Source organism: Rhinatrema bivittatum, chromosome 4, assembly GCF_901001135.1.
Source record: "Rhinatrema bivittatum chromosome 4, aRhiBiv1.1, whole genome shotgun sequence".
Classification (NCBI taxonomy): domain Eukaryota; kingdom Metazoa; phylum Chordata; class Amphibia; order Gymnophiona; family Rhinatrematidae; genus Rhinatrema; species Rhinatrema bivittatum.
This window is the reverse complement of record NC_042618.1, coordinates 423454963-423482957: the sequence shown is the minus strand read 5'-3', so window position 1 is coordinate 423482957 and position 27995 is coordinate 423454963. Positions and strand designations below refer to the sequence as shown.

The window sequence follows — 27995 nt, the reverse complement described above, 5'->3', positions numbered from 1 at the left end:
ACATGGAGGTCTCTCCACACATTCATATTGCACTATGGACTGGATAGGAATGGCTGAGGTGACAGTAGGTTCGACCAGTCTGTCCTTCAGAACCTGTTTGGGATTATCAGTTAAGTCTAAATTTCTCCACCTTTAACTCTGGTTTTATTACATCAAGCCCAAAAACAAACTGCTTAGACAGACAACACTGCAGAGTGGGGTGGCTTTGCGTGTGAGTTTAATGATCCTTCACCTGATCATACAAGGGAGAAGTATAAAAGGTAGAAACACAGACTCGTTTGTAGACTTATTGTTGCTCAACACTTTAACCTGCAACACTATCCATGATCTGTTTCAATTTTTAGACCAAATATGAAACCGATCCCATTATTTAGGTGTGTTTTAGAGCAACTAACCATGCAGCTAGAGTGATGCTTGTTGGAGCAAGTTCAATACAAAGTCTAATAACAGACTGCTAATTAAAAAAGTAAGTTGTTTCTTCCTTTTCTTTCTCCACGTGTTCCTGCACCTTCTTCTCCTCTCTTGGTTTAGAAGGCGGTGGCTCAGAGCGGCATACCAGCTTCCTTCCAGACTAGAAACGGAAAAGAGTTTATTGTATTGATGGCACAGAACATTGGCTTCTGACGAGCAGAATGCTCAGTCCTGGGAATATTAAGACACGTCTCATTAAAACCCTGGGACAATCATTTAAAACTTTCTCTGGCACGGATTGGTAAAACGGCCGGTTTTTTTGTTTTTTTTAAAGCAGGAAAAACTTAACCCTACACTGGGTCTTTTTTTTTTTTCTAAGGTAAAGTGGATCTCCTCATGGCTTGTGCTGTTTCTTAATATTTTTTAAATTAACTTTTTTATTTTAGTAGCGGCATCACCATGTGTGGTGAATTAACAAACTGCTAAGTTAAGTACGAAAAAGGTTCTGAAATGAATGTTGCAAATTCAAAAGCGATTTAATGAGTGAGCAAGGGTGTGAAAGATCTGTGGGCCGAACATTTGAGCACCATTTTCTTTTGAAACATTTGATTTTACTCTCTGAAGGCTTGCCAAAATAGAAACCTTAGAATATGATGGCAGCTAAAGAGCATTAGGTCCAGTTAGCTGCCAAATTTAATTGTCCTGGCTCACCTTTCAGCCAAATTCCACTCCCTTCCTCCCCAACTCACACACACCATTCAGGCCGATACAGTACAGTGTGCTCCAGTGGAGCGCACTGTTAGCCCGCGTTTGGATGCACGTTTTCGATGCGCTAGCTTTACCCCTTATTCAGTAAGGGGTCAAACGCGCGTCCAACCCCCCCCCGAAACTAATAGCGCCCGCAACATGAAAATGCATGTTGATGGCCCTATTGGTTATTCCCGCATGATTCAGTAAGTAAAATGTGCAGCCAAGCCGCACATTTTACTTTCAGAAATTAGTGCCTACCCAAAGGTAGGCGTTAATTTCTCTCGGCACCGGGAAAGTGTACAGAAAAGCAGTAAAAACTGTTTTTCTGTACACCCTCCGACTTAATATCATGGCGGTATTAAGTCGGAGGTCCCAAAAGTAAAAAATAATTAAAAATAAATAAATAAATTTAAAATCGGCCTCCTCAATTTTGCCGGTATCCGGTTTCCGAACCCGTGGCTGTCAGCGGGTTTGAGAACAGACGCCGGCAAAATTAAGCGTCGGGCTGTCAAACTCGCTGACAGCCACCGCTCCTGTCAACAAAGAGGCGCTAGGGACGCGCTAGTGTCCCTAGCGCCTCTTTTGTAAAGTGTGCTTTACACTTTTTACCGCAGGCCCTCATTTAAATACTGAATTGTGCGCACAGGAGAGTGGCCTGTGCGCGTACCGGGAGAGCGGACGCTCGCCCGCTCTCCCGTGACTTTTACTGAATCGGCCCGATTGTTATTTATGAAAGGGACAGAGGGGAGAGTTTCAAATCTGAGTGCCCGTCCTCATCCGTGGCTGATGAGGGCTGTAGTCGGCCAGGTCTCAGCCAGCTTTCACCATTACTGATAGGGGCAGACTGGATTTCCTCCGTGGGCCTCCTCCAATCCCTCTCAGCAGCTGCTACTCGGTGGGCAGTGACTAGGGCTGCCTCTCTTTCAGGCCGATGCACTACCATGCGCTGCAGCCAGCGCAGGGCTCAACGCACGTTTTGGACGAGCGGCCATAACCCCCCCCCCCCCCCCCCAGATGCAAAATGGGGATTAGTGTGTCCAAAACCTGCGTCCAACTGAAGGCGTAGCTAATGGCGCTCATCACATGTAAAGCACACGTAGGCGAGGCTATTAGCTAATCCCCGCAGTGCAAAAGAATATCCCATGCAGCCTATTCGCCCTTGCGAGGCTGACGTAAAAGTCTGCCACACACAAGGACTCCAGGTAGAAAACCAAAATATCCTGCTTCCTGCCCAGGCCATGTATATTGTGGCAGCAGCAGGAGAAAATGGACACTAGTATTGAGCGTCTGCTTCCTAACCCGCGGTGACAGCCACCTTTCCAGGGTGCCCGATGTTGAGGAGGCGCTAGGGACACACAATTTCCCCTAGTGCCTGCTTTTTACCGCGGCAGCTAATTTAATATTAAATCGTGCACCCGGAAGAGGTGGATCTCGGCGCGCTAACGTCAGGAGAGCGGGCGCTCGATCACGAGTGCCCAATTTTACGTGCATCGGGCCCGTCTGTCTGCTGCGGTTGCCGCCCTTGACAGCTGCTCCTGCCTACCCCTGATGACATAATGAGCAGGAATCAGGCTGGGATTTGAACCCGGGTCTCTCTGGTCTAGTTATCAAGAAATAATTCTAAACATCTTGTGGGGGGAGGGGGGGGGGCTCACCGTTTTCTTTGGGTCTGCTTGGGCTCTTTCCATGGCACGTAGCAGTCTCTCCTTCTGATGTAGCGTCCGCTGTTTCAATTTCTCCTCCTTTAGCCTGATTATAAAGTGGAACAAAAAAAAAATTACAAATAAATAAAAAGAAATGCTGAGAATGAAATGTTGGGGTTTTTTTTTTTCTTTTTTAAGAACTTTTCCCATCTGGTGATGGGCCTAACAATGGTAGCTGTGCCTTATATAAATGTCACGGTGTTTTACCTGAGAGGTTGCAGCCCCCTCTGAACTGCACCCGAAATGGTGCTGAGGTGCCCCTATAAAACTTTAGATTGTTGTTCATGGAAAACTGATCAGAAAACCAGCAGGGCTCATGTTTAACACTCTTTTTTTTTTTTCTGTATGCTTCAGGTTTGATTTTTCTTCTTATATTATATTAATTTATCTTGTAAATGGTATAATTATAAATATGCACATTTAAAAAAAATAAAAAATCAGCAGGCTGTAGCAATCAGAAGACTTTGGAAATCTCTCTTCTGTATGTTAGAGTCAAGGATGCTTAGTGGCATAACTGTTTGTACGTGTCTTGCCCAAATTTATACAGTGCAGCCTGTATGAGAACGCAAAGGTTAAAATCAAAGCCTCCTAACACCCTTCACCCTATACCCTATGGCTTTGTCTGTTGGAAGGGACATGGCCGTTTGCACCTCAGCATTCTCTGTTAGGTTTTTTGATCTTATTCACAGTTTTGTGGCTGCACTTGCAGGGTGACATAAGGTGTTCCTTGGTAAATATCTGCGCACAAGGCGTAAAAGCAGAGGGGATGTGGCCAGACTCGTGGGAGGATGACTTTAGCGCCACAACGGTTGCAGGGCTAAGCCAAACCCTGGGAAGAGCTGCAGATAGGGACCCCGGCCTGCTGAAGCCCGTACCACCAGGCCATCAAAGCAGACGGCTGTTCTTAGAGAATGGGGGGGAGGGGAGGGGAGCTGGATTGAAATGTGCATTTTTCTATGCTCCCTGCCACAGCAGGGTCATTTTATAAATACCTCAAATGTGCAGTTGTCCCACTGATGTTACCTGGAGTAGTGTGGCTGTAATTTCACTGAGCTAATGTGTCTACAAAGGATAAATACTGCACAACTCCAAGCAGGAGGCTAGCTAGAAACACTGCTTTTAGCATTAGGGATGATTAAGCCTTACCTCAGTCTTCGCTCCTTGTCTTTGAATTTCTCTGCTACTTCTAACACCTCTGATGGCATCAGCTCAATCTTATCCAATAAGTCTTCCATCTGGTTCTCAATATATATCAGCATTTGTAGAGTGCTTAAGTTGGCTTGGTCATCCCCAAGGCAGGAATGATAAACTTGTTTTACCTTTTTATGCAAGGCGTCCATCATATTCTCCTACAGAAAGAGACAAGTAGGGCTTACAGTTTTACATTAAAGGTTGGAAAATGTCATGTCATAATAGAATTCATCAAGAAAACCCAAATAATTCAAAATTGAAGGGCTACTATCCTCACTCAATACAATCAAACATACACAAAATGTGAGGATTAATTATGTCTTAACATTTCATCCGTTTATTTTTCACCCTCAGAAATTGGTATCAGACTGCGTGCTCAATCACTTAGGCTCTTGCCCTATACAGGGCTACAACCTCTTTCATGATGGCAATGGCACTAGAATAGTAACTTCATTTACCAATTTCTCTAATGTACTCTTTTTATTTTATATGCCAATTTTTGACTTTTTTAAACGTGCTTTTTTAAAGTGCTATCAACCAATATGTGTGTGTGACTGCTAATTAGCAGTCACACACACATATTGGTTGATAGCACTGCCTGTCAGGCAGTTGATTTGGACACTCCCGGGATAAGTTTACACAACGGTGCGGAGAGGTTGTCATGAATTTGGCAAGATAAGTAAAACATTTTAAAAAAAATCTTTAAAACGTTTAAAAAAGTCAAAAATTGGCATATAAAATAAAAAGAGTACATTAAAGAAATTGGTAAATGAAGTTACTATTCTAGTGCCATTGCCATCATGAAAGAGGTTGTAGCCCTGTATAGGGCAAGAGCCTAAGCGATTGATCACGCAGTCTGATACCAATTTCTGAGGGTGAAAAATAAACGGATGAAATGTTAAGACATAATTAATCCTCACATTTTGTGTATGTTTGATAATAGAATTCATGAAAGATTATGGAGGTGCATTTTGAGAGCTACAACCATTTTCATTTTGTAATATTTTATGCAAGGTTTTGAGCTGTGTTTCCAACAAGTAGTACACTTGCCCTGGTCTTTAGAGCATGTGGTTGGTCGCTCCAAACCAATTCCTGCACCTACCCATACCTGATCCTCCTCTGAGTGTTGCTCAAACGAGAATACTTGAGACTGGAGCTGTAATTCGCCTGCTTTTTCTTCCTCAATAGCGATGGCCTTCTTCATGCGGTTGATGATGTCACTCAGCAGATCGGTCTCTTTCTTCCTGAATCAGAGAGTCTCCTGAGTACATCTGCATAAAATCGCGCAACACCAGCAGGCACAGGATATCTGGCAGAGACAGCAGGTACAGTGCTGTGCTCAGGGCACAGTTTAGAGGGCCAATGCAATAAATAGCGCGGAAAGTGGGCACTGAAAAGTCAGCGCCTGCTTTCCTAACACACGCATCGCGCCCGCAAGGGGGGGTACCATGCTATACACAAATTAGGGGGTCTCGCTAGCAAGAAGGCACTAGGGTCGCTTGCGCGACCTTAGCTCCTCCTTGCTAACGCGACCCCGCCACAGCTGCCGGTTATGAAAACCGACACAGAGTTTATCGGCATCAGTCTACATAACTCGGCGGTCTGCCGAGGTTTTTTTTTTTTTTTAAGTAAATAATTTATGTAAAATACTTTAAGTAAAAAAAAAAACAAAAAACCCCACTACAGAAAAGCAGTTTTTTTCTGCTTTTCTGTACTTCTTTTACCTGCGCTCAGCTATTTACACCTGCTCCAGGCAGGAGTTAATATCTGAGAGCAAAATGTGTGTCTGAGACGCACACTTTTTTTTTTCTGAATGCGGAGTAAACGAGTAATAGCCTCATTCACACGCATTTGCATGTGATGAGCGCGATCGCATTCACTCCGCGTTGGACGCGGGTTAAATAGGCGCTAATCTCCCTATTGCATTAGGGGGTGGATTAGCGTCTATTTAACCCGCTTCGGAGTGCGGGTTATACAGTGCGCTCGGCTGAGCGCACTTATTGCATCGGCCCCTAGATGTGATCTGAATACTGGATAGCTTAGTTTCTTTTTCAGCGCATGCTGCAAAGCTGCTACCAAAAATTAGGTAGTGTTCAGCTTTATTATACATTGGGTTATTTCCTCTATAGAGCTGGCCTTCAAAGAGGATATACGGGGACAATCTGGTTCTCTCTAGAGCTAGCAACAGCTTGCAACAAGCAAACTGGACAAATTTGTGACTCCCTGTGCAGACACGTTATTATCAATGGCTGCCAATATTAATTATATTACAGCGGTCTTATCAGCCATACCTTGCATTACCTGTAGCAGGCCTTACACTAAACGCTTACATTTTCGCTTGTGTGATGGAGAAAGCACGTCGGATATCATCTAGCGCTTCCTCGGTCCCCTGTGAATTTTGGATCAGTGACAGGTTTTGTTCCTCCAGGTCGGTGAGAATCTTCAGCAGCTGCTGTGGATCAGTGAAGAATAGGACTGGGTCCTGAGGGAAAGACATCCAAGGTGACTATTACATGTCTTACTTATTTACTCTAATGGAAGAGTAAATATACTGTGCCCATCATTATATATTAATTTGTATCACTCTTGTCTGCAAAGTGCTGTATATTTGTGTGAAGGATACAAAACCAAGAATGCGATAAGGTGTTTTTTTTTCAGTATTTTTCTCTAATTTAGTTGCTTCTCAAATGGGAATTTTCAAAAGGTTAAATTGCACATCAGTTGGTATTTAGTCATTTCATCGGCCGTAGGCTCCCTATTCTTGAGAAAAAAATGCTAAGAGATCTTTATTGTCTCTGGTGGTGACAGCCCAGAATTCTGTTTAATACCTCATCCAAAGCAAGCCACTTTTGATGACATCATGACCCTTGATGCCATGATCAGCAACTGGTTCACTGCTAGCACAGAGAGGAAAGTTTCCTCTTCTGCTTATTCAACATCGAGGTTTTTGACAGCATCTAGTCATTTTTTTTTTTTTTTTACACAACAGCAGGTAGATCATTATGGGGTAGATTTTTTAAAAAAGCGCGATCGCGTACTTTTGTTGGCGCACCAGGCGCAAACAAAAGTACGCTGGATTTTATAAGATACGTGTGTAGCCGCGCGTATCTTATAAAATCCTGGATCGGCGCGCGCAAGGCTGCCGATTTTGGGCAGCCGGTGCGCGCCGAGCCGCGCAGCCTGCCTCCGTTCCCTTCAAGGCCGCTCCGAAATCGGAGCGGCCTCAGAAGGAACTTTCTTTCACCCTCCCCTCACCTTCCCCTGCCTTTACCTACCTAACCCACCCCCCCGGCCCTATCTAAACTCCCCCCCACCTTTATCCATGGATTTACGCCTCCCGGAGGGAGACGTAAATCCACGCGCGCTAGCGGGCTACTGGCGTGCCGAGACTCGACCTGGGGGCGGTTCCGGAGGGCGTGGCCACGCCCCCGGAACGCCCCGGGCCAAAACCACGCCCCCGGGCCCGCCCCCAAAACGCCGCGTCCCACCCCCCAAACGCCGCATCGTTCGGCCACGCCCCCGCCACGCCCCCTAAAAAACCCGGGACTTACGCGCGTCCTGGGGCTCTGCGCGCGCCGGCGGCCTATGCAAAATAGGCGCGCGAGGGCCCTGCTCGCGTAAATCCAGGCGGATTTACGCGAGCAGGGCATTTAAAATCCGCCCGTATATTCCTACGTTTTTCTGAGATCTTCCCTTTTCATTTAAGTTTGAACCATTTTACCTTGGGGTCGGACACTAGGGCAGTGTTTCTCAAAATGTTTAGGGTTTTCTCTAATAATTATATCATTTTTGAGAATGGACTAAAAGTATCTTTTTAGAAATTGCAATGGAGAAATTACTTACCTGATAATTTCATTTTTCCTTAGTGTAGACAGATGGATTCAGGACCAATGGGTATAGTGTACTCCTGATAGCAGTTGGAGACGGATCAGATTTCAATCTGACGTCAGCCCCTAGTACATATACCCCTGCAGGAAGTGCAGCTCTTCAGTATTCTCCTCGAAAAGCATTGTGGATATATGTGTGACTGACTAATTTGAATAACTTGGATAACTTCATAACTTGGTTAAACTTTATAACTTGGTTAACTTGATTAACTTGAACTGGTTGGATTGACTATAGCTGGAGACTGCCAGTGTACTCAACTGGAAGTGTCAACACCCGGCAGGGTGGTAATCCTCAATGACTGAAAACATGGCTTACCCTTGATCATTCAAATTCCATGTGTAACGGCAGCCAAGGGTGGGATTCTGAGTCCATCTGTCTACACTAAGGAAAACGAAATTATCAGGTAAGTAATTTCTCCATTTCCTAGTGTGTAGCAGATGGACTCAGGACCAATGGGATGTATAAAAGCTACTCCCGAACCAGGTGGGAGGCTGCCCATGACCCACTTAGTACTGCCCTTGCAAATGCCGTGTCCTCCCGAGCCTGACATCCAGGTGGTAAAATCTGGAGAAGGTGTGGATGGAGGACCATATCGCTGCCTTGCAAATCTCGGCGGGTGACAGCATTCTGGTTCTGCCCAGGATACTGCCTGGGCTCTGGGTAGAATAGGCCTTGACCTGTAGAGTCGGTGGTTTGCCTGCTTCTATGTAGGCCGCCTTGATGACTTCCTTGATCCAGCGGGCTATGGTTGCCCGCGAGGCCGCTTCCCCTTGTCTCTTCCCGCTGTGAAGGACGAAAAGGTGGTCCATTTTTCGTACGGGTTCCGACATTTCCAGGTATCTGGATAGAAGTCTGCCGATGTTGAGGTGACGTAGACTTCGAGCTTCTTCCGAATTCTTCAAGTCATCCGGTGATGGTAGCAAGATGGTTTGGTTAAGGTGGAAGTGTGATACCACTTTGGAATGGAACTAAGGGACCGTGCGCAGCTGTATGGCTCCTGGAGTGAGCCTGAGGAACGGTTCACGGCAGGACAGTGCTTGTAGTTCTGAAATGCAGCGGGCTGAACAAACCGCCAGCAGGAATGCTGTCTTTAATGTTAACAGGTGGAGGGACAGCCCTTGGAGGGGCCTGAAAGAGGTTCCTGCTAGGAAATCCGGGACCAGGTTGAGATTCCAAAGAGGTACCAGCCACTTTAGTGGTGGGCCTATGTGCTTGACTCCTTTCAGGAAGCGTGACACGTCCGGGTGAGAAGCTATGCTGTCGCCCTCGCTCTTGGAGCCATAGCATGCCAATGCGGCCACCTGTACCTTGATGGAGTTGAGGGACAGCCCTTTCTGTAGCCCGTTCTGTAAGAATTCTAGGATCATGGGAATTTTACTTGAGCGTGGTTTGATGTCCTGGTCTTCGCACCAGGCTTCAAATACTCTCCAAATCCTTATGTACGTTAGGGATGTGGAGAACTTGCGTGCTCGGAGTAGGGTGTCGATTACAACCCCTGAGTATCCGCTCTTTCTCAGGCGAGCTCTCTCAATGGCCAGGCCGTAAGAGAGAATTGAGCTGGATCCTCGTGGAGGATCGGACCTTGTTGGAGCAGGTCTCTGTGTGGAGGCAGTGGTAGGGGGTTCCCTGCCAGTAGTCTTCTCATGTCTGCGTACCATGGTCTTCTTGGCCAGTCCGGTGCCACTAGAAAAACTAGTCCCCTGTGTAGTTGTATCTTGTGAATGATTGCGCCCAATAGGGGCCATGGCGGGAATGCGTATAATAGGGTCCCCTGTGGCTAGGTCTGTACCAGGGCATCGATCTCCTGGGACTGAGGTTCCCGCCTGCGGCTGAAGTACCTGGGTACTTGGGCGTTGGACCGGCTTGCCAGAAGGTCCATGTCCAGTGTCCCCCACCGGTTCACTATCAGTTGGAACGCTGTGGACGACAGCTTCCATTCTCCTGGGTCTAGACTTTCCCTGCTGAGGTAGTCTGCCGTGATGATGTCTTTCCCGGCGATGTGGACGGCCGAGATCTCCTGGAGGTTTACTTTCACCCAAGCCATTAGGAGGTCTATTTCCAGAGATACCTGCTGGCTTCTGGTTCCCCCCTGCCGGTTGATGTAGGCCACTGTTGTGGCGTTGTCCGACATTACTCTGACGGCTTTGTCTCGGAGTCTGTGAGTGAATCGTAGACAGGCTAGTCTGACTGCCCGCGCTTCTAGGTGGTTGATGTTCCATCCCGCCTCTTCTGCGTTCCACTGCCCTTGGGCGGTTAACTCCTCGCAGTGTGCTCCCCATCCTCGTAGGCTGGCATCTGTGGTGAGCAGGGTCCAGGTTGGGAAGGATAGCCTTGATCCCCGGCTCAGGTGGCTGACTTGTAGCCACCACCGTAGCTGGGTCCGGACTCTGCCTGGGAGTGATAGACATACGGCGTAATTCTGAGACAGTGGATTCCATCATGATAGAAGTGTGCGCTGCAGAGGTCTCATGTGAGCTCGCGCCCATGGCACTACTTCCAGTGTGGATGCCATCAGACCGAGGACTTGCAGGTAATCCCATGCTGTGGGCCGAGGTTCGCTCAGTAGGATTTGTAACCGGTTCCACAGTTTTGATCTCCTCGTGGGAGTCAGGCTGACCTTGTCTTCTTTGGTGTCAAATCGGACTCCTAGGTATCCTAGAGACTGTGAGGGCTGTAGACAACTTTTGTTTGTGTTTACCACCCAACCTAGGCTCTCCAGTAGAGTTTTGACTCTGTTGGTTGCTTGGCGGCTTTCCTCTGGGGATTTTGCCCTGATCAGCCAGTCGTCTAGGTAAGGATGTACGAGGACTCCTTCCTTCCTCAGTGTTGCCACCACCACCACTATGATCTTGGTGAACGTCCAGGGTGCTGAGGCTAACCCGAAGGGTAGTGCCCGGAACTGGTAGTGACGGTCCAGGATTTTGAAGCGTAGATAGCGCTGGTGTTCCTGATGAATTGGGATGTGTAGGTAGGCCTCCGAAAGATCCAGGGATGTGAGAAACTCTCCCGGTTGTATCGCCCTTATTATGGAGCGTAGGGTTTCCATGCGGAAGCGGGGAATCCTTAGGTGGCGGTTGACTGACTTGAGGTCCAGGATGGGCCTGAACGTCCCCTCTTTCTTGGGGACGATAAAATAAATTGAATAATGCCCAGTATTTTTCTTGTGGAGGCACTGGGGTGATGGCCTCGAGGGCCAGTAGCCTGGTCAGTGTAGCTTCCACTGCCGCCCTCTTGGAGAGGTCGTGGCAGGGGGATTCCACGAACTTGTCCGGAGGGGTTCACAGGAAATCCAGGTAGTACTCCTGAATGATGGCTAGGACCCACTTATCCGAAGTTATCGTGACCCATCTGTGGTAGAATAGGGCTAGTCTGCCCCCTATGGCTTCATCCCTTGGATGGGGCGGCTGAATCTCATTATGGGGTATGGCTGGGTCCTGCACCTGAGCTGGTTCCCCTCTTGTTGTGCTTGTTCCGAAAGGACTGGTTCCTGCCCGTAGGTCGAGGCGCTTGATAGTTGTTTCTGTATGGATTGAAGCGCTGAGAGCTTCTGCCCCTGGAAGATCGGGGGAAGGGTCGCTGGTTTCTCTTAGTCCTGTCCTCTGGTAGGCGCGGCAATGGGGACTCGCCCCATTTGTCAGCCAGTTTCTCTAGCTCGCTGCCGAACAGGAGGGATCCTTTGAAGGGCATCCTTGTGAGGCGAGTTTTGGAAGATGCGTCGGCTGACCAGCTTCAGAGCCAGAGTTGTCTCCTGGCAGCCACCGCAGATGACACACCTCTGGCCGCAGTACGCACCAGATCGGAAGCAGCGTCCGTAAGGAATGATACTGCTGGTTCCATGACTTCTCCAGGGGTGTTGCTCCTGGTCTGAGATAAGCAGGCACGTGTCACTATGGTGCAGCAGGCCGCTGTTTGTAGGGACATAGCGGCTATGTCAAAAGACTGTTTAAGGATGGATTCCAGGCGCCGGTCATGTGCGTCTTTGAGCGCTGCTCCTCCCTCCACAGGGATAGTGGTGCGCTTCGAGACCACGCAGACCATGGCATCAACTTTTGGGCATGTCAGGAGGTCTTTGGCCGCCGGGTCCAGGGGGTACATAGCTGCCATAGCTCGTCCCCCTTTGAATGAGGACTCTGGAGCACTCCATTCCAGGTCAATTAGCTGCTGGACGGCTTGTAACAAAGGGAAATGGCGAGAAGTCTGGCAGAAGCTCTCTAGTAGGGGATTCGGCTTAGGCTCCCCCCCGAAGCACCTGGGCCCGGGATAGCAAGCTCCTTCAGGCTGTGAGTGACCAGGTCAGGGAGCTCGCCCTTGATGAAGAAGTGTCTCATGGTTTTGTGAGGCTCTGTCCCCGGGGGAAGTTCCCCCTCTTCTAGGGGCTCTGCTTCCTCTTCAGAGTAGTCCGTGTCCCCATAGGTGGGGCTTCTGGGCGGTGGAAACCTTTTGTCTAGGCCTTGAAGGACCTGGGGCATTCAGGTCTTCTGGCGGCAAATGTGGCTGATCAGCCAGAGGTTCCGTTTGTATGTGAACAAAGGTATGTAGCCCTTTGAAGAACTCCACCCATGAGATAGACCAGGGGTCGGGAACCAATGGCTCACGAACCAGATGTGGCTCTTTTGATGGCTGCATCTGGCTCGCAGACAAATCTTTAATAAAAAAGTAAAAATCTAATAAAACCCCCACCCTCCTGATGCCCCCCAAGACCTCCAAAATTAACGCCATTTTGATTACTGGCAGCTGACGGCCCTTTGCCCTTACCATGTCACAGGGGCTACTGCCGCCATTGGTCGACCCCAGTGACATAGTGAGGGCAAAGGGCCATCGGCGCCATTTTGACTACTGGCAGCCGACAGCCCAAGTCCAGGAGATCGCTCCCGGACCGCTCCTGGACTCCCGCTGGACCACCAGGGACTTTTGGCAGGTCTTGGGGGGGGTCAGGAGGGTGGGGGGTTGTAGTAAATTAATTTTGGAGGTCTTGGGATGCGTCAGGAGGGTGGGGGGGGGGGGTTTTGTTAGATTTTTACTTTTTTATTAAAGATTTGTCTGCGAGCCCTGGACCCCCGCTGGACCACTATGGACTTTTGGCAGGTCTTGGGGGGGTCAGGAGGGTGGGGGATTGTAGTAAATTAATTTTGGAGGTATTGGGGGGCATCAGGAGGGTGGGGGGTTTTGTTAGATTTTTACTTTTTTATTAAAGATTTGTCTGCGAGCCCTGGACCCTCGCTGGACCACCAGGGACTTTTGGCAGGTCTTGGGGGGGGGGGGTTAGGAGGGTGGGGGGGTTGTAGTAAATTAATTTGGCAGGCCTTGGGGGGATCAGGAGAGTAGGGGGTTGTAGTAAATTAATTTGGTAGGTCTTGTATGGCTCTCACGGAATTACATTTTAAAATATGTGGCGTTCATGGCTCTCTCAGCCAAAAAGGTTCCCGACCCCTGAGATAGACGCTGGATCCAAGCCAAGCGGCGCTGGGTCCCTGGGGGTCCCCGTCTGCGGGGGTGTCCTGCTGGGATTTGCTAGGTCCGGGGTACCCACCGAGGAGCTATTACTCGGCCCTGGGTGGGACTGGCTCTGGGCTGGATATCCCAGGGCCTCCTCGCACTGAGCGCACAGGGCGTTGGCCTCCTCGCTTTGTGCGGCTCTGATATGGCATGCTGGGCAGAGGCCTTGAGCCTTTATCTCTGTTTCTGGTGGTGCTATGGTTATCGGCGCGTAACCCCTTATGTGCTCCGGCGTGTCTAAGATATATGTGTATGGGTTGTGCGCCCAAGTCGTGGTTATGCGCACGGCCCTTGTGTGTGTAACTTTATGTGCACAAGGATTATGTGCGTGTAACTTTATGCGCACATGTAATTTGTGCGCCTAGCTAGACCTGTGCGCTCGGGATGAGCCAACGGAGCGGCGAATAGGGCCAAGATGGTGACGGCGACCACGCGGGCAATATGGTGACCACCTCAGAGGGTCTGCACGTGGGTAGACACTTGAAATTAACCGGGGCCTGGCCCTGCTAGGGCGGATCAACCCGGCGGCACTGGTCCCGGCCGGCGACCTGTGCGACTCCTCGAACCTCGGAGACCGGAGTCAACGCTGAGGATCTCTACCTTACCTTGTCTTCGGCGCTTCCCGGTTTCGTTCCGGGCAGTCTCCGGCTGCGGGGGGAGAGGGCAAATACCTTCACCGCCGTGCTCGAGGGTGCACCCGCTGCCTCTCAGCCGCGCCCGGGATCGGGGGCTAGGTCCTCGCCACGATTCGGCCGTCGGACCGAGGCTTACCTCCGAGGGACCACGGAAATCACCTCGGGAAATCTCAACTGGGGGAGGGACCCAAGGGTATCACCGCAGGAGAGCTGGGCTCGTCTTCAGAGGTAGGTTTTCTTCAAATTTTGGGTTTTCTACTTTGAGTTGGTTCTAACGCTGTGAGAGCGTGCAGATAGTCCCTTACTGCTATGGAGACGGAAAATACTGAAGAGCTGCACTTCCTGCAGGGGTATATGTACTAGGGGCTGACGTCAGATTGAAATCTGATCCGTCTCCAACTGCTATCAGGAGTACACGATATCCATTGGTCCTGAGTCCATCTGCTACACGCTAGGAAAGTAAAGTTACAGCAAACCAAACACTCCCCCCCCCCCTCCAGCTTTGAGAACCAGTGCTCTAGACTGCTATGACCACAAGCTGTTGTTACCGTATGAGGACATGAGTTTTTATGCGCACTGCGTGGAACCATGCAACTAGTGAAAGGGAGCATTACTAACCTCTTCCTCCTCATGAAAACTCTGGCGTGCACTCAGGGTTCTTATTAATAATTGCTGGGAAGTGTCACTGCTCCTGTGATGTACAAGAAAAGCAAGCACTGATGTTTGGAGAAAAAGCATTGTCAAGCTTGATCTTCACCCACCTCGGGGAAACAAGGCTCACTGTATGTGATCTCAAGGTGGGCTTCCTCCGATACCAACACTGACAGACCTTGCACAACTAAGAAATAAAAGTTAACCAGAAAGGCACAGACCATGTTTGAGTTTTGGTGTGGTCATTTTACAGGATCTGGGTTTCTAATATAGGTATTGTTGCTATAAATGTTTATTTGAAATTTAACTTATTTAAGAAAAACACAAATGCATGGTCAAGACTGAACATTCCAGCTCACTAAGAATAGTTAATCCAGCAATGCTGCACAAGTTTGTGTCTGCCTAGAGCTACATGATGTATCATCAGCCAGATAAGGATCTAAGGAGGCTGCTGACATGCAAAAGAAATTTAGTGGAACCTTGCTAATGTCCGGCAGAATGTAAGTACATCTGTAGTGGAGGAGTTTTATTTTATTTATTTATTTACGGTTTTTATATACCGGCATTCATGAGACAATCACATCATGCTGGTTTACATTTAAACAGGAGTGCAATATATACAACAAGAACTGGAACTATCGTGCAGAAGAGAGCAGTTACAAATAACAAGGACCGATGAACTGGGAGAAGAGGGAAAAAATAGACAAGATTAGTAAAGGCTAAAATAATATACAAGGAGATGGAGTTGAGTTGCCTTTGTTAAATATGTTGATGGAGAGGGGCATTAATTTGAGTCCGGGAAGGCTTGCTTAAACAGCCAAGTCTTAAGTCTTTTTCTAAAGGTTGGAAGACAGGGCTCCTGTCTGAGATCGGGTGGGATGGAGTTCCATAACGGTGGACCAGCTGTAGAGAGGGCTCGATCTCTTAAGGTAATGTGTCTAGTGGTTTTGGTGGGAGGTACTTGTAGAGATCCTCTGTATGCATCTCTGGTAGGTCTTGATGAGTTGTGTAAACGGAGAGGGATTTGTAGGTCAATTGTAGTGTGTTGGTGGATGGTTTTGTATATAATGGAGATGGATTTGTAGATGATTCTGAAGTGAATTGGTAACCAGTGAAGATCCTTTAGAATTGGAGAAATATGGTCTCTTTTCCTGGTGTTTGTCAATAAACGGGCAGCTGCATTTTGTACCATTTGAAGCGGTTTGTTATAGGAGGCAGGGAGACCTAGTAGGATAGAATTACAGTAATCTATCTTTGAGAAGATAATTGCTTGGAGGATCGTTCTGAAATCTTGGGCGTGGAAGAGGGGCCTTATCCTTTTTAACACTTGGAGTTTGTGGAAACTTAGTTTGTGGAAGTACTTAGTAAGTACTTAGCAAGTTTGGAGTTTGTGGAAGTACTTAGCAAGTCTTGCATGTTGGACTGGGTGTACAATCACAACCTTGGTGAATATGTAGCTATTAACATATAGTAATGAGCAGAGATTACCCTAAGCACTTACTGCCTTCGCCAGTCTGGAAGAGAGACTAAGCCTCTGATATTGCCACAGTATGTCTCATAAAACAGTTGGACACATGATGCCGTGATTTCTTATTCTTTGTCTTTCACTCTTTCCTTCACTCCTGTCCCTCCTTTCTCCCAACCTCCCATTCTCTATCCTTGAGTGCTCTCCCTGCATCCCCTATACCTCCCTCCTTTGCCAAGAAACAAGCAGAAATAATTCTGAATTGACGAGCTAATGAGACTTTGTACATATGAATAAAATGTGAAAATTCTGCAGTACTTCCTGAGTCCCAGTTTCTGTACAAATCATTCGCACCTGGAGAAATGTACTAGCATCTGGACTCCTCAGCTATCAGAGAGCAGAAACACCTGGTTTAAGAAGCAGTCTGAGGATTTCTGGCAGCCACTGGGCTGTGCTGCATCAAGAACATGCTTAAAAATAATTAAACCCCTTACACAATAGTCAAACCACAGAATGTAAGTGCCAAAAGAATGGAAAAAAAGCAGTCGAAACAGCAATAAATTTCTTTTATCCACTCCTGGTATCCATTTTTAGACAATCTTTAGTCATTGTGAATAAGGGCCATCATACTGTTATATCAGGGAGACCTGAGTTAATGGAGATTTGGGTCAGCTGGCAGCATTTTTTGGAACTGATGCCCCTAAAGCAGTGTGGATGTAGAGTACAAAAGGTAATCACGTTGGGCTTACAACTTTTGTGGACTTTGTTTTGGACTATCAAGCAAGGGATGTGATTGTATCATGAATGCCAGTATATAAAAACCTTAAATAAATAAAAATAAATAAATCTTCTTTAGCCATTGGCTAGCAGTAAAATGGTCCTTATTCACAATATCTAATGATTGTCTAAAAATAGATGCCAGGAACTATGATGGCACATTTTCAAGTTGTAATCTATACCACTCATAGTTGTTATCGTGCCTATATGTAAACCGTTGTGATGGTTCTCCAACTTAACGAAGGTATAGAAGAGTGTTTAAATAAATAAATAAATAAATAAATAAATAAATAAATGAATTGTATTGATATTTTGAATGCTTTTTTCTATTGTAAAAATAATTAAACACAGGTCAGTAATTGTACTCTGTATAAGAACCATAGTTGCAGTTTAACATTTATTTGACTTAAAATTAACATTCTGAAACCCAAACAGAGTTTAGTAAAAAGGCCCTTTCAATTGTGTTACACAGACAGCATTTTGCTCACCTAGGCTACTACCTGATCCAAAATGTAAGAAAAAGCTTTTAAGAAAAAATATTTCTTCACTTGGATTTTGGGACTCTGTCCTGTCTTGGTTCTCTTCTTACCTCTTCCATTGTTCTTTTAGTGTTTATTCTGATGGATCCTCCTCTATCACCATCCAGCTATCAATTGGTGTGCCTCAGGGTTCTGTCCTGGGCCCTCTTCTCTTCTTTCTCTATACTAATTCCCCTTGGTACCCTGATCTCCTCCCATGGCTTTCAATACCATCTTTATGTTGACAATGCCCAACTCTACCTCTACACCAGAAATTTCATCAGGAATCCTGTCCCAGATCTAAGCCTGCTTATCTGACATTGACCCCTGGATATCCAACCGCCACTATAAACTCAACAGGGCCAAGACAGAGCACCTCATCTTCCCACCGCAAACCTAATTCTTCTCTTCCCCCATTCTCTATTTTTGTCATCGTCCCACTTCCCTTACCTTCTTTCTTCTTCTCTCTCCTTCTCTGCACATAAACTAAACACTGCTAAAATGTATTTCTTTCTCTATAACATCACCACAATCTGCCTCTTCCTTTCCACTCACTCATCACCTCTTGCTCGGCCAGATGCTGTGGAATATGCTCCAGAGTGAATTGCTTGAATTGAACTTTCAAAGTTTTAAAAAGAAGGTGAATACCACCTTATATAAACAGGCAGTCAGAGTTTGATCAGGTTTTGTTTAAATCTGCACAGTCCAATTGGGATGGTCGTGTCAGCATGGAGAGCAAGTTGAGGTTTTTAGTTCCTTTTATTGTTTTATTATCTCTAATTTTAATTTTCCATTTTATGTTGCCAATTTTTATGTACTATTTATATTTTGATGTTATTCTATGTATTTTATGATTATTTTATATTGCTGTAAACCGGTATGATTGTACCAGAATATCGGTATAGAAAATTAAATAAATAAAATAAAATGAAATACCAGCATTTCCCAATCAGTGTGCTGTGAAAAATGCTGAGAAGAAGAGCTGAGGCATTGCTGCAGTCTTCCCTTTCTCTTTCCCTCCTGGCCTGCAGGATGTCCTCTCACCAGCAGAGTCGGAAAGCAGCTGCTTGCTTATCCTTTGGCTTTCCTTTGAAAACTGAAACTGGGTGGAATCTGTAATCTTGACAAACCTGCTGACCCTATGCAGTTCAGTTGCAGAGGAAAATCAGTGGAGGCAAAGAAGTCGTACCAGGCAAGCATCTCTTGCAGGTTTCTGCTGGTTTTAGGACATAGGAGGAAAAGGGACAGCTGAAGATACCACAGAACATGGGAGGAGAGAAGGAAGGTGATGATGATACCGGCGGGGGTGGGGGGGTGAAGAGGGAAGGGAAGATAAGGTGATGATGTCAGTGGGGTGGAGGGACAGGGAAGATAAGGTAGAGATGATGATACTGGAGTGCTGAAGGGAGTCATGAGGGGAGAGAAAAGGGAGAATAAGGTGATGATGCTAAGGGGTAGATGAAGAGGGAAAAGAAGAGAAAATGATGGTGCTTGGGGGGGGGGGGTGGAAGTAGATGAAAGGGGTGGGAGAAAGTGATGATGCCACAGGGTGGGGGAGAGGGAAAAGAAGAGAAAGTGATGATGGTGTAAACTGATGAAGTGCACCCTATGGCAATTGTGCTGAAACACAGAAAAGGTTGGGAGCCACTGACTTAAAGACTATTGCAACTTGCTCCTCACAGATCTAAAGAATTGTCTTTCTCAACTTCAATCTATCTGAAATTCAGCCGCTTAACTTATTTTTCACCAAAGTCACTACACCCATATAACCCTCCTTCTGAAGTCACTACATTGGCTCCCTAGCCATATCTGCATAGAGTTCAAGCTCCTCTTACTGACAAGAGCCTGCACTCTGCAGCTCCTCACTACTTCTTCCCACAGTCCTCCTTGTGAACTACGTTCATCAGGCAAGTGCTTCCTACCTATGCTCTTCTCCTTTTCTGTTAACTCCTGACTCCGTGCTTTCTACCTGGCTGCACTGTGTGTTTGGAATAAACTTTTTGAGTTGGCGCATCATGTTCCATCTCTGGTCTTATATAAATCCAATCTAAAATCCCACATTTTTTAGATTGCTTTTAAATATTAACCCCTGATTATCTCACTTACAGTCTTACTGATTTTAACCATGGTTTTATTAAATGAACTTCTCAGTCTTTTTTGCTTTGTATGTTTGTCTTGATTAGATGGTAAGCTCTACCGAGCATGGACCATTTCCTATGTGATTTTGTACAAATCTATGTATATTGAGTAGAGCTATAGAAGTGATAAGTAGTAGTAAAGAGTTTCTGGAATTCAGCAAATATTCTGTGTATATTCATGGCAGCCAACTCTCCATAAACTCTTCAGAGCACTCGCTTTCAAACAATGATCCAGAGTAGACAGCCCCTTAACGTGTGTCATCAGCAACCCACTCAACTGTTTCATCACTTACAATTTTTTCCCAACTGTAATTTTTGAGCTACTTCGCCTTGTGGAAATCGAGTCAAATCGATGTACGTGCTGGCTGGAAGCTCTGCTGTCTGCAGCTGGAACAGATAATCATGAAATGATCACATGAGACTGGACCTATGGAAATACTGGGTATATTGCAGGAGTGACCATAGAGTATAGAGATTATCAAAAACCTACATCTCCTTAAGCATTTTGCACATTTTGTTATGTCGGTGCATAGACTTACATACACCATACCTTTCAGGGCCAAAAACGTTTTATTGCAGGACAAAGCATAGACATATCAAAAAAATCAAAACTGAAATTCAACAATTGGATAAGTTGTTACATTTGCCGGTCACGGGATCTGCCGCGACTGGCGTTACTCACATTGAATACGACAAAGTCCTCCTGATGTGGCAGGAAATGCTGCGGCAGCACTATAGGCCCCAGTCTCCAGTATGGCTCCAACGGTGCCAGCACACGCTGCCATTCTGCTCATACCTGTAGATCCATAGGTGCGAGTGTGAGCCACTCGGCTATATTTAAAGGGCCAGTGGCGGGAAATCCCTGCAGCGCCCAGTGATTACATCAGAAGGGATAGCCCACTCTCACTCACTGTCTTTGCTTCAGCAGTGGGTCTCTTACTCTTGCAGTTGTGCGTGTTGCTCCTGCATGTTGGTTCCTGATTCCTTTCTGCATTCTTGGTTCCTGTGTCTTGCCTCGTCCAGCCTTGCCTTGTCCTGTTTGTCTTGTCCAGTGTCTTCAGTGCGTCTTCATCCACCCTTGGTCTGACTCTCTGGACCTGACCTCTTGCTTGGACCTGACCACAATTGCCCGCCGGCTGGACCTGACCACAATTGCCTGGACCTGATCACTCTTGCTAGTTGCCTTCCCTGACCTTGGCCTGTCTCTGTTAGTCTGCTGCCTCTCCTGATCCCGGTGTGATCCTGGACGTTAGTTATCTTCTCCGCCCTAGGGACCTGTCTAAGTCCTGCTGGCCGCCAAAACCCAAGGGGCAGGTGGCTGGTAAAGGTGAAGTTTCAGACTATCCCATTACAGGGTGTGTGCGCCAGCTGCTGGCGAAGGCCTCTTGGATTTGCCCTCAAGGCTGGGTCAACTATGCCGTAGCACAAAGGGATCACACACCCACTACCCTTCACATAAGTCTTGTCCTCCTTGAATCAGTACTTGGTTGGAAGTACCTTTGGCAGCAATTAGAGCAGTGAGTCTGTTGGGATAGGTCTCCAACAACTTTGTATACCTGGATTTGTCAATATTATATCATTCTTCTTTACAAAACTGTTCAACCATGGTCAAGTTCTTTGGGGAGTGTTGGATAGCTCATTTTTGTTCCTTAGCCATTCCAATGCAGCTCTGACTGTGTGCTTTGGGTTGTCTTCTTGCTCAAAGGTGAACTTTCATCCCAGTTTCTGGAGCCATTTTTAAAAATTGGCTTCAAATTGCCCACCATCCAGTCTTCTGGTACCATGGCTGTTTTAAATGATAGGTTGCTAATCACCAGAAACAGGTCTGCAATTTCATTTTTTAATTTCTTCAGCTCTCTGGGGTGCACACCATCTGGTCCCAGTGATTTGTTATTCTTTAGAATGGCAATCTGAGTTATAATGTCCTTTAGTTTCAGTGATTCCATCTAGACACTCAATCATCACTATCAAAAAAGGTTTCTGATGTAGGTACAATCCTGACATCCTCCTCAGAAAAGACAAAGACAAAATAATGGAACTCTCTGCCTGATTCCTTAAGAGCCATTTATGATTTTACCATTTTTTTTGTGTAGTGTAGTCTCATGTGGTCAGCTTTGTCATTTGTCTAGCAACAGCATCGAATAATTATTTACTTAATGATGTTATATATTACAATGTTTTGTATTTTAATTGTTTTTATGTATTTTACTTGTTTTATTTTTGCTTGTATTCCACTTAGTAAGGTTTCATGCATAGGTGGAATATAAATTGTTAAAAATAAATAACAAATAAATAAATAATCCATTTACATTTTCTGCTATTTTCTTGTCCTCCCTGACCACCCCTTTAATCCATTTGTCATCTGGTGGCCCAACTGATGCCCTTACAGGCTTTTTGCTTTCAATATACTTAAGAACATAAGAAATTGCCATGCTGGGTCAGACCAAGGGTCCATCAAGCCCAGCATCCTGTTTCCAACAGAGGCCAAACCAGGCCACTTGACCAGACTACTTGAAAACATTTTTATTACTTATTTTTACCTCTAAAGCAAGCTTTTTTTCAAATTCTTTCTTAGTCTGGTTAATTATTATTTACATCTAACTTGCCAGTACTAATGCTCTTCCCTATGTTCCTTATTTGGGTCTGCTTTCCATTTTATTTTGTCTTTAATTGCCTCTTTCACCTCACTATTAAATCATGCTGGTAATCATTTGTTTTTCCTTCTACTTGTTTTAATGCATGGAATACATTTTGTCTGGGCCTCGATGATAATTTTAAACAGTGTCCATACTTCCTGCAAGCTAGTAACCTTGTTGATTGCTCCTTTCAATTTGTTTTCTAACACATTTCCTTATTTTATCATTGTCTCCCTTTTTACAGTTACATGCATGTTCAGCAGTTTTCCATAGTATTCACACTCAAGTGATTACCGTATGTCAAAGTTTATTACAATATGATCACTGTTGCCAAGCAGATTGACCATCTTTATCTCTTGCACCAGTTCCTGTATTCCACTGGGAACTAGATCTAACATAGTTCCCCCTTTCATCGGTTCCATGACCAACTGCTGGATAAAGCAGTCATTGATGACATCTAGGAACTTTACCTCCCTTTTATGTTCTGATGTGACATTTACCCAATTAATTAATACTCAGGAAATTGAAGTCTCCTATTATTATTTGTTGCCCATTGTAAAAGCCAGTCTATATTCTGATAGCATTTTACAGTGTTTCCTCATCCTGGTCAGGAGGGCAGTAATATAGTTCTACTACTCTTCCCTTTTACCCTTGAAATTTCTATCTATAAGGAATTCAGAGTGCAGTTTGTTTCCTGCAAAACTTTTATCCTGCTTGACTCCACGCCATCCTTAACATATAGTGCTACTCCTCCCCCAATTTTATCTGCCCCGTCATGTAGATATAATTTGTACCCTGGTATCATGGTGTCCCATTGGCTATCCTCCTTTCACCAGGTTTCCGAGATGCCTATTTTGTCTATATCTTCCTTTAGCACCATGCATTCTAACTCTCCAGTCTTATTTTTTCAGACTTATGGCATTTGCATACAGACATGTACAAATCTAAAAGAATAGCAAAGCTAAAGGTAAATAACTATTTAAAAAATGTTTTGCCAGGCCACGAAACATTTTGCCTCATGGTTACAGTATTCCCCGAGTGCTGCATTGCACAATTCAAATGGGATTCAAGCTAGGCTTTCTTGAATAATGGCTTCCTTCTTTCCATCCTACCACGCCAGCCAGATTTGTGGCATGCTTGGGTTATTGTTATCACATGCACACTTTGACCACTCTTGGCCGTGGAAGTCTGTAGCTCTTTCAAATTTGCCATTGGCCTCTTGGTTGTTTCCCTGAGGAATCTCCTCCTTGTTCGGTCATCCAGTTGGGAAGGATGGCCTGATCTAGTCAGGGTCTTGCTGGTGCCATTCACTTTCTACTTCTTAATAATCATTTTGACTATGCTCCAAAAGATATTCAAGGACTTAGCCATTCTTTTATACCAATCCCCAGATCCATTCATTTCCACAACGTTTTCTTGGCGTTCTCTGAATAACTTCATGGTGCTCAGGGTTCAGTCTTTGGTTGGAAATGCACAGCCCAGCAGAGAGAGCCATCAGGAGCTGCTGAATTTATCCTGTCATCATGTGAAGCAATATAGTTTAACACAGGTGGGACCAATTCATTTAGGGCCAGATTTTCAAAGGGTTACGTGTGTATATCCTGAGGATTTACGTGCGTAACCGCTTCTTTGTGCGCCGAGCCTATTTTGCATAGGCCCAGCAATGCACGCAAGCGCTGGGACACACTTATGTCCCGGGGCTTTGTGAAAGGGGCGGGGCGGGGCGGGACCGAGGCCTCTGGAACAGTTGCTGTGCCGGAAGATCACGCGCTGGCACTTGGCCGGCGCGCGCAACCTGCGACTGCCCAGAGGCAGGCGCAACTCATTAAACAAAGGTTAGGGGGGGTTTAGATAGGGCTAGGGGGGCGGGTTAGGTAGGGGAAGGGAGGGGAAGGTCAGGGGGGCGGAAGGAAAGTTCTCTCCGAGGCCGCTCTGATTTTGGAGTGGCCTCGGAGGGAACGGGGAAAGCCATTGGGGCTCTCCTAGGGCTCGGCGCGCGCAAGGTGCACTAGTGTGCACCCCCTTGCATGAGCCGACCTTGGATTTTATAACATGCGCGTGGCTGCACGTTCATGTTATAAAATCGGGCGTACATTTGTGCGCGCCGGGTAGCGCGCACAAATGTACCCCGCGTGCATAGGTTTTAAAATCCGGCCCTTAGTGTGTGCTTTTTAAAGTTATTGGTTATGTTTGGTTTGTTTGTTTTGATGTTTATCTTATTCTAGTCAATAAAAATATAAAAAAAAAAAAGATTGGTTACACCTGAACTTAAAATATTTAGGATTTCCATAGATGTACAAAGTGGGGACGGGAGGGCGGAATGGACGCTTAATCCAACCAAGCTATTCCATGATTTCATTTCTGCTTCATTTTCTAAGGAATTCTGGAATATATTTTTCACCTGCCATTTGTAGGGTAGGATGTGTGGCTACATTGAACAAACACTGTTTTAATTCATTTTACATCCAGACTATACTGTAACAAAAGGTGGATATTTTGGAAGGGGTGTAGACTTTCTATATCCACTGTACATGTTTTCTTTGCAACCTATAAGATGCAATGGTTAGAGCAATGGACCAGGAGCCAGGAGACCACAGTTAAAATACCACTTCTTCTACTGACACACCTTGCGATCAATATTCTCTCTAAGGAGGAACTAAGCGTATGCAAATTTTTTTTCATGTGAGCAACAATTTTGCTAAACCAACAATTTTTGAGCGCTAGTATTAGCGTTGTATTTCTGTATATAGCAAAATTTATGTGAGCAAGCATGTAAAACCTGTGAGTGACACTCCGAAATGTATGAGCGATCGCTCACGCGCTCGGCTTAGAGGGAACTATGCTTGCGATTACAGGCAAATTGCTTTATTTCCCATTGCCTCAGGTACTCAAGGCTGAATTTTCAAAGCGTTGCTTGTACTGCAAGGGCTATATCACAAGTATGTGGGCTGCTCGTGGGCAATGCTAATATGCGTAAGGGGGACGGAAAAGGGACCGGCGTAGGTGTTCCGGGACTGGGCTGACAGTTACGCATGTAAATCTGAATTTTAAATCTGGCAGCCATAGCCCGTAGTGGTTTGTTAGCCGCTTATATTTACTGCTGCTCTTGATGAGGTGCAAATCTGCAGAAATCGCCGCACATGACAGGATGAGGACTCCGGGTCAACCGGGGGGTTCGCAGGATGAAGAACCAGAGGGGTCTGGATGACTTCGAGATAGACTGGGCAAACTGGTGGACTGATTGGTAAAACAAGAAATGTCCTTCATGTGAGCATGTTTTAAAATCTGCTTACCTGTGAGAGTAAGCCCTAAGGAAGATACCCGAAGTACGTTTGCTTGAGTAACAGCTTAAAATTAGGAGCACGCATGTGTGTAGTAGTTGTATTTTAAATCATGCGCGCACAACTGCACGCATGATTTAAAATTCCAGTATATGTCTGCTCGCTCACCCATGCGCGTGTGTATGGGTGCCCGCATACTTGTTTTAAAGTTATCCTCTGTGCTGGAAAGTTCTTTGGGGCAGGGACAACTTGTATCTTCATGGAATATGATGGCAGATAAGGACCATAAAGCCCATCTAGTTCACAAAATCTGCTTTATTTTTCAAATGCCGTAGACTCCAGTTGATCACTGGCTTTCCCTTAACTTCTTCACAGCTAGGGATCCTCTGGGCTTATCCAGTGCCCTCTTGAACTCTGTGGCTTTGGAAGGCCATGCCATACGTCCACCATCATATTCATGAAGAAATATTTTCTAATGATACTCCTGATTTTTATGTAATTTGTTGCAAAGCACCATAGGATTGTCAACAATCATAATAAAGAAGTGCATGTCAAACAGGAACTGATGTGAATGAAGCTATTAAAGGACTAAGTGAATGCAGTTCTTAAGTGATTCAGATGGTTTGCCTTCAAATGTGATGGCGATATGTGGCATAAAGACTTTCCAGCTGATGTGGCTGGTACACTGCGGATTGTCCATATAATGCGCCATAAATTGAAGGCATGGAGGGAAACCTGTACAAAGTAGTTACAGCCTCAAACACCTTACTGGGTAGACTGGATGGGCCATTTTTTTTATTCCTTTATACCACCTATAGGGCTCTTTATCAGCCACCATTTACTTTAAAAGCAGACAAGGGTAAGACGTTTAGTTTCTCACAGTGCCTGGCGAGTCTGTGTGCAAGCAATTCCAGTGCTACCTGGGCATGGTCTTTCACATTTGCAATATAAAGATCTGTAGGGCAAAATACCCTAGCCTGCCCCAGTGAGGTATAGGCTGGCCGCTCAGAGCTTTATTCACAAAGACTCCCCACATTTCCTAGGTTTACCAAACCATGTCCTTGCCTCACATGTTGCTGTGTGGTACTGTCCAGTTTGACATCTACATCTGGAGACAGTAAGCTCTTTACAAGATACTCAAGAAATGCCCAGTTTCTCAGAATGCTGGCTTTAGAGCAAAAAGATACATTTTTTTTTCAGAATTCTTACATTTCATGGATGACTTGGAAAGTCTCATGTCTGCTTGACTCTTTGCTTTCGCAGATGATTGAGATGACTTGACATCCTTCATTTTCACTTTGTATTTTTCTTGCCATTCTATTGGTGACAGTTTATAGAGGAATTCCCTGTACTTTACATACTCTTTCATAATATCTTCATGTCTTATTATTTCACTGTGGAGGAAGAGAAGGAGATTAAAGCAACAAGGTCCACACAGGCAACATTTTTTGTACTGCTACTTGTCCACCATTTCTTCCCTGAGGTGCACCACATGCTTTACCAAAGCCCTAGATGAGACAGCAGAGTCAGGCACTGTGTGGACCGGAAGACTCACAGTCGTGCCAAGAGAGCATGAGGAGGTTCCATCATGACCACTGTGCTAGCTGGGTGCCAGTGTTCTCTATCTAGTTACAGAGCAAGAACCAAATTGGTAATGGTGCTGCAAATTCCTCCATATCATCCTGCCTCCCGCCAATGTTTGTCAAGGGTGCACCCAGAGGCAGGGTAATTCACTTTTCTCTGCTCATCTAGTTTTTGACTTGTCTTGCTCGACTTCAGATTTTTGCTACCAATAGGGATGGTGGTTTCAGTGGTGTGGGCCCACACTGACAAATGAATTAGGACCACTGGTTTATGATGAGGCTATCGCATAGCAGTGAAACTTGGTTTGTCTTCCTTCTAAATGATTTACCTTTGATACATTAGATCCTTATTCCCTAGCAGTGTGGGCTGGATTTGAACTGGTGGTCTGGAAATGAAAGGTTCTGACCCGCTGAACTAATCCATGGAGATGTCCAGTCCTAGAAGTGACATGTCCTTTTCTACCCACACACTATATCAACCAATCTCCCTACACACTGAAAAAAACAGCATAGGCATGCAGTCTGATATAAAAAGAGAATGAATTACGGCTTTTTGTAGTAATCTAATATTGTTCAGAATATTGAACGTACGGAAGGCTTCATTTTTTTTGTGGTGGTTGAAAAGTCAAAACTGGACTAATATGCTACCCACAGTCATACTTCATGGTCTTCTCTTTACCTTTTGATATTCATCATTTGTATTGCCAGTCTCTTGATTTCTGTTATTTTTTCCATCTTCAGTTTAGTTTCTTTATCAGCCCTAGGGCAGAAAGTACACAAAGTCTACATAAGACATCTTGTCACCTCCCAAATCAATCCCAAAATAGAACAATCTCCAAACACACCTTGAAGCTGTCATCTTTCCATTTCAA

At 45.7% G+C, this 27995-nt stretch overlaps 1 protein-coding gene across 3 annotated transcripts in view; it reads right to left on the bottom strand.

Moving 5' to 3' along the window:
* Positions 1-200: 200 nt before the first annotated feature.
* The window catches only part of CFAP100 (cilia and flagella associated protein 100), a 98640-nt gene continuing 70845 nt past the window's right edge, over positions 201-27995 (bottom strand). For 2 of the 3 annotated variants that reach the window (XM_029601364.1, XM_029601365.1), the window contains 9 exons: positions 27803-27883; positions 26750-26934; positions 19917-20010; positions 14693-14765; positions 6386-6537; positions 5164-5299; positions 4011-4213; positions 2817-2910; positions 201-571 (listed from right to left, as the gene is read on the bottom strand). In XM_029601364.1, the coding sequence (XP_029457224.1) occupies positions 455-571; positions 2817-2910; positions 4011-4213; positions 5164-5299; positions 6386-6537; positions 14693-14765; positions 19917-20010; positions 26750-26934; positions 27803-27883 (1135 nt within the window). In that variant the 3' untranslated portion in view covers positions 201-454. The remainder of the gene's footprint in view (positions 572-2816; positions 2911-4010; positions 4214-5163; positions 5300-6385; positions 6538-14692; positions 14766-19916; positions 20011-26749; positions 26935-27802; positions 27884-27995) is intronic. The other variant, XM_029601366.1, reaches the window with a different exon arrangement.